Source organism: Pinus tabuliformis, chromosome 5_2 (genome assembly GCF_031772625.1).
Source record: "Pinus tabuliformis cultivar Carrire ecotype Pingquan chromosome 5_2, CPIR1, whole genome shotgun sequence".
Lineage (NCBI taxonomy): Eukaryota > Viridiplantae > Streptophyta > Pinopsida > Pinales > Pinaceae > Pinus > Pinus tabuliformis.
In genome coordinates this window covers 431,126,853-431,133,615 of record NC_142306.1, presented here as the reverse complement: position 1 = coordinate 431,133,615, position 6,763 = coordinate 431,126,853, and the positions used below count along the sequence as shown (strand labels likewise).

Genomic DNA, 6,763 nt, shown 5'->3' with positions numbered 1-6,763 from the left:
AAATGAACTATTTGTTATATATATATATATATATATATATATATATATATATATATATATATATATATAAGTATATAAATATTTTGAATGGATAAAAATCAAATTATTATTAAATTATTATTATTATTATAATAAAAAAGATAAGAGTGATGAGTATTATTATATTAAAAATCTTGAATAGATAATATTTTCAAATATATATTAATAATAGAATTTGATTTTTTTACAGCTGTCAAATTTCAAAGTTTTGGGTGTCTCAAAGATTTTTGATGGGGCTAAATCTATTTCCACCATCAAAACCATAATTCAAATACTATTGCTGCAAAATTTTTAGAAAAAAAAATTAGCCACAGACTCAACACACTTTGGCATTTGGCATATAATTCGGCACATAATTCTTCTGATTAAGTCCTTCATTGCGGACAAAGTTTAAAATGATTATTTTTAAATTTACATTTTCATATAAACATGAATCTTTTATACTTGCGAAATTGACAAAGTAATAAATTGCAGATCAATATCAACATGCCGGATAACTTATTATTATAAAAGATAATGTGAAGGATAAGAAGGGCGACATTGAAGAAGACACAGTTTACAAAAGTAAAAGCAATGCTTGCGGCTACTCAAGTTCAGGTGTGATAATTGTGGGTAAGAAGTTGCAGTTAGCAGCGAGTTCCTTTCTTGCACGAGAGCACGCCTGCGTTCCTGGTGATCTCTTCCACAACGGCTGAGCTCTTTGGTCTGCCACTGTATGCGGTTGCATAGGTCGAAAGCACCTGAGATCCTGACGGCGTGAAATATGCACCATTTAGTAGCATATCATCTTCTGATATCCAGTTCCACTTTTTCCATTCACTTTCTGTGGCGTTTTGCCTTTTGGTTACTTCTTTAGCCAAGGGATTTGCAGATGCCATGAATCTATTGCCCTGACTCAAAATGGTGGGGTTTGAACTTCCACCGATGGCATACATTCCCCACTCAGTGTAATCGTTGTTAAACACATGGAAGTATCCAAATCGGCACCTACATCCATTTAATTCATCATTTAATCTCTAAATAATATAATAACTATTTCATACTTTTCCTTCACAACAAAATGCAAAACAAGACGGGAAATGAATGAAATAGCAAATAATTACTCACCTTGGCATTCGTTGCACGAGACCTTTGCCAAAATGGTTGAGTGCAACCGTTGCCTGCATAACTTTGTCATGATGGTGGTCGTCACTGTGACCCAATAACATCACCTACCATTGGAGAGAAGCAGGCCATTGTCAAGGTAGAAGAGAAGGAATAAAATAGAGTGAATTGCAATTAATGAAGGAATGAGTATGTGAGGTCGCTTACCTTGTTGTGGCGAGTGAAGTAATTGTTGGAAATGGTGATATAGGTGGATGACTTGATTGCGTCAATGAGGCCATCTTCGCAGTTAGACATAGAGCAATGGTCCACCCAGATGTGCCTCGCTGTCGAGATGGAAATCCCATCGCCATGATTTATTTTTCTATTCAGAGGAAAGGTGTTTACCATAGCGTTTCGTAGACGCTTACACTCATGAATGTTGATGCCATGAATGATGATGTTTGTCACATCTTTTATGGTGATACACGGGCCCTTACCAATGTGAACGTTGGCGCCTCGTCCATCGATTGTTTTGAAGCTGTTAATAACCAGCTCTTCCCTGAGCTGGATGAGCATGTCATTCTGGAAGATGATCCACAGCGGCTCCGTCTGAATCACGGCATGACGCAGTGTGCCATGGGATGGATTCACGGCATCATCACCGGCATCCGTAACGACATAAAACTTGCCGTTCTTGCCTCCGATGGCATCCTTGCCAAATCCAATGCCGCAATCTGCCAGCCGTTTTCTGTTGCGCTCCCAATTGGGGTCGCACCGCCAACAGTCGTCGATGGGATTACCCGTTGCACATGACAACACGGTCAGCTCCTCTTCTTCTCTTGTACTGTTACTAATGCTTCTGCTTCTGCTTCTGTTTGAATACACATATGAAGCATTCTCGTGTCAATTCAGCCTCCAACATCAAATAATTAAAAAAAACAACAACAGAGAGATTAACAAAACGGAACGTAATGTCGCAGTGAGCGATTTACTTACTGTTGAACTATTTTCGCTCCGTTCCTCTGATCTTTCTCCACAGGAAACGTGGATCTAGTTATATTGCCCGGTGCCTCCACTATCTTCCGTCCCATAAACTTCTCTCCATATTTTGATTCAAATGGCTTTGGCGCGCCGCCATGAACGCAACTGAGTATTCCAATCAACAGCATGCAGCTCAAAATACTAATTTGATTCCTCATTTTGACAGCCACGACTCACGTTTGTCTTCTCAAAGAAACACCAACGCTAAGAACAGTGGTGCTGGTTGCTTCTGCTCTGAGCCACTCTTTCAAATGCCGAGGCCTTCTTATAGCTTCCACCGTTTTGTCGTTACTATCATTTCATCACACTTGGTAAATTGCAGTATGAATTTCCTTGCGCATGTTTTTATGATGGCTTAAGGAATGTAGGGACGTGCATTGACTGGAGGGAGATGGCAAACGTCAGCTGCGAATCTTTTAAACACAGCACAGACTTGGAAGTCGAACAGTGATGTTTGACAACTAAAAACCACCGTCGACGACATATTTTTATGTTCGCGTGGGGCTGAACCGTCAGAAATATATTTTTATGAGATATTGGAAACATTCAAGCAGCGGCTTTCTGAAGTCTTATTGAACGCGGTCAAGGAAGGATCTCTCACAAGCTAAAACCAACATCTGTCGAAATTTTGATATGAGAAACTGAACTTCAAAGAAAATGGTGAACCCTTACCAACCGACACTGCAGTACCGCTCTTTCACTGATACACATGGTGAAGGAAAACTCCACACAAAATACGGAATATTGTGAACTTCTGACCATTGGCTTTCACAAAATATCTCCACGTGAAACTTGGATCTAGTTATACTACCCGGTGCCCCTATCTCCACGTGAAACTTGGATCTAGTTATACTACCCGGTGCCCCTATCTCCACGTGAAACTTGGATCTAGTTATACAAATTTGATTTCTCATTTTGACAGACAGGACTCACGTTTGTCTTCTCAAGTAAACAACAACAATGGTGCTGCTTGCCTCTGCTCCTCCAATAGTATTTTCACATGTCATAACTCGCAATTCACATTTCATCTGAATTTCAGATCAAGTTTAACATTTAAATCTTCGTTAAACGTCTAATCGTTCAAGAGATTAAGTTTAACATGTAAATGTTAGGAAGATGTCAAATCATTAATGGTTAAATTTAATATATAGATTTAGAATCATATAAAAAGAATAAATATTAATTTGATCAATTTAACCTATAGGAAGATGAAATTAATTAATTTGAAAATATTGTTTTTATATATAAATAAAATAAATTAATATTACTTTTTACAATTATTTACCCAGGTTTTTAGTACCACTTTTTAGATATGATTTATGATTGAAAATTTATACCTTTTAAATTTATCTATGAATCTAAGAGTATTGTGTTATATTTTTATATTTTATTTGAAATTTATAAAATCTATATTATTAATTTTTATCTTTCAAACATTATCATAATTATTATTAATTTTTAATAAATAATTAAATAAATAAATTATTATTTATTTACTTTTAAAATTAATTTATATTATATTAATATATATATACATCATAGTTCTAAGTGATAGTTTAATTAGTAGAATTCTCATTGTTAAGTAATCTGCCAACTCGAAGGTTATGTGGTCAAATTTCCGAGACACCTTTCAAGGTAGGCCTGATCAAATAAGCCCGAGGATAAATCCCTTTAAATAGATCTACCTAAACCACAATTGAAAAAAATATATATACATTATTATTTTTTATACTTTAATCATTATAATAATAATAATAAATTCCCCAAACATTATTCATATATATTTTTTTGTGTGATATATTTTGTTTTCTTAACTTAAAATATGAAAAAAGGTGAGTGCCCATTCTTTTTATAACTAAACACTTGTTACATTCTTTAAACTATAAGTTCTCTTAATCATTTATGCAAAACATTTCCCCTGTAGGTAGAGCAATAACAAAATATAAATCATCCTAAACTCTCACATTTTATTAAGCTAAAAAACTTATATTTAATTAAATTGAATATCCACCCAGCGCCATTATAATGCCCTTATCCAAATGATGGCAATCTTAATATACAAAGAGAAAAGTGACAAATTGTTAATTTGTAAAAGGCTGAAGATTTTATTAAAATGAAAAATTGGAGCACATATACGAAAAATTGGAGCACATATACATAAATAAATCACGAAGGCTTAAACTCCAAATATGTCCACCCTCTAATGGTCGATGAATGTGCTATGAAGTCACTTGAGGATAATTAGTATAATCTATGGGAAATATTTTAAGAAAGGTATCTTTTATGTGAATGTAATTCAAAATTATATTATGAATACTTAAATTTTTAATGTAATATTAATGTGAGGTTAATTACATGTATTTTATAAGAGTAAGAGTATGTATTAGGGTAAAAATAAATTTTATTTTTATGTGGAATTTAAAATGGAAGTTACACATTAACAATATGTATTAGTATAAATTTGATATACAATTTTACATTTTTTTTAAATGAAATAATACATGAAAAAATCAAGAAAGTTAGAAAAAATAATAGGACACATTGAAAATTGGCACAATTATTGAGAGAGGAAACAATAATATACATTTTTAGAAATTAGAATTATTTATGCAAGAGACATGTGGATGGATGAATAACAAGATCCACAAGCGGCGGTAGTCCCTGCCGGGCCTGAAATCAGATAATAAACTAATTACAGCTTTGGAATTGATGAAAAGAGACGTGCGCTGGTATCCCTCTTTTGATAGGAGTGCAGTGATGTTTCCCTGCATTACAGGTGCCGAAATCCTTTCATTTTTCTTTCCATCTTCTGAGTGTACTGCGGTATTGTACTCAGTAATACAATCATTCATAATATTGCAAACACCATTAAGTATTCAGAAATTTAGTTTAAGCATACCTTGGAGGACTACAGAGAAAGTTCCAGGGGAATAATCTTTCTTGTATCATAGTATTGAGAGCTTGTTCCAAAGCAAAAGTGCCACAATCTGAGGCACTACGTGATTTATTCGCAAGCCCCAACATAGTTTTAAGGCCGATGCCATGCCATATGTTTTGAAAATTGACTCAAGAGTACGTACTGGGAAGTTTTCAAATCAGAAAAATATAATATGAATATAAATCTAAAGATAAGAGACATTTCAGGCATTCCGTGATCCTATACGATCTCTTCAGTGTTTGTCGTGACATTGTTTTAGCCGTTAAATCCTTACAAAGTAAGGGCTGCAAGAACGTTCTAAGTTATCAACAGTGAGCAATTATTGAATCACTGATTGCACAATAAACTATTTCACCGATGCAATAATCTATTGGAATTATTGTTCGCCCATCCAACTAGATTTTACTGTTCGAACCAGTTACACTGTTGATGCAAAAGCAGATCTGAACATGGAAACCCCAACTAAATTTCTGTCATGATATACCAACTATTGATATCATTGGCCGATGGAAAATTCCTCTGCATTCCAATCAGTTCTTTAAGGCACGAGACAATTTGAATTTACTCTCCATGATATAATTAAAACTTCATTTCTTTTGTTGGAAATATTGTCATGAATCAAAATATATCAACACAAAGATCGAAAATAGCTAAACAGCTTTTATGCTATATTATTTTAGGAGAGCATTTGAAATTAATAAACAAAATTAAACGAAACTATAATAAATTTGTAGTCAGTCAATCATTGATTTACTTAAAAATAAAAACTTGATATTTAGTTATCTCTCTAAAAAAACACAATAAATCAATCATGATAATTACTATTTATGAAAAAACAATATCACTTGTTTATATTATATCAAGATTTAAAATAACTCAGACAAGTCTTTATATTACATTAACGTTTCAAACTAACTCAGACAAACAACTTTAAGAACTGAATGATGAATAGGATAAATATGACGTGCAAGAAAAATACATTTACGCGCATGTTCTCCGGTAAAACAAGACCATTATTACATGGATGTTAATCCTCACTTGCTACATAGGGGATGTCCCTGGGTGCTAACATAGTATTCAATTTAGTATACCATTCTAACATAGCATTCCATTTAATATACCATTAGGAGATGTCCCTCGGTGTTAACATAGCATTCAATTTAGTATACCATTCTAACATAGCATTCCATTTAGTATAGCATTTTATTTAGTAGGAACTTGAAGTAACAAAACAACACCTTATCATTTCCATTGAAGTAACTGCCATCAAGTATACTTATGATCAGTTAAACTATAGTTTTTCTTAAATCCACAACTATGACTTATATAATAGATGTTTTCCCTCCCGTTTTTCAGATCTCTGCTGATGCAAGGATCGCGCATTGGAGTTCGAAACTATTACTTATATAATAGTAGCTTTCCAGCGTAGACTCAACAATTCAAAAGTAGGTTTGTCTTGCTGCATATTTTCCTTAATAGATTCGCTCTAAGCTGTGGGTAAAAAGAAAGGTCTGCGTATAGCCCGGGCACTCACTCACTTGTGGATCATAACCTTCGCCAAAAGGTCACTGGTTAAAAGCATCCGCGCTAGAGCAATTCTCTTCTGTAGCGGGGTAAAGCAAGGTTCGGTGCTTCTGTCCGGTTGAGGTGGGATGGGCA

General features: G+C 34.1%; 1 protein-coding gene across 1 annotated transcript; it reads right to left on the bottom strand.

Moving 5' to 3' along the window:
• Positions 1 to 623: 623 nt before the first annotated feature.
• Positions 624 to 2,372, bottom strand: LOC149159463 (putative pectate lyase 18). Its single transcript, XM_089434323.1, has 4 exons — positions 2,122 to 2,372; positions 1,351 to 1,996; positions 1,147 to 1,250; positions 624 to 1,026 (listed from the first exon to the last, which is right to left on the bottom strand). Exons 1-4 carry the CDS (start codon positions 2,322 to 2,324, stop codon positions 666 to 668), a joined length of 1,314 nt encoding a protein of 437 aa, XP_089290449.1. The 5' UTR covers positions 2,325 to 2,372; the 3' UTR covers positions 624 to 665.
• Positions 2,373 to 6,763: the final 4,391 nt, after the last annotated feature.

Coding starts and splice junctions, on each gene's coding strand:
- LOC149159463 (XM_089434323.1), bottom strand. CDS start 2,324: ATGAGGAATCAAATTAGTATTTTGAGCTGCATGCTGTTGATTGGAATA. Junction 1,997..2,121: donor GGAGCGAAAATAGTTCAACA/GTAAGTAAATCG, acceptor GTATTCAAACAG/AAGCAGAAGCAGAAGCATTA. Junction 1,027..1,146: donor CTCGTGCAACGAATGCCAAG/GTGAGTAATTAT, acceptor AAATGGATGTAG/GTGCCGATTTGGATACTTCC.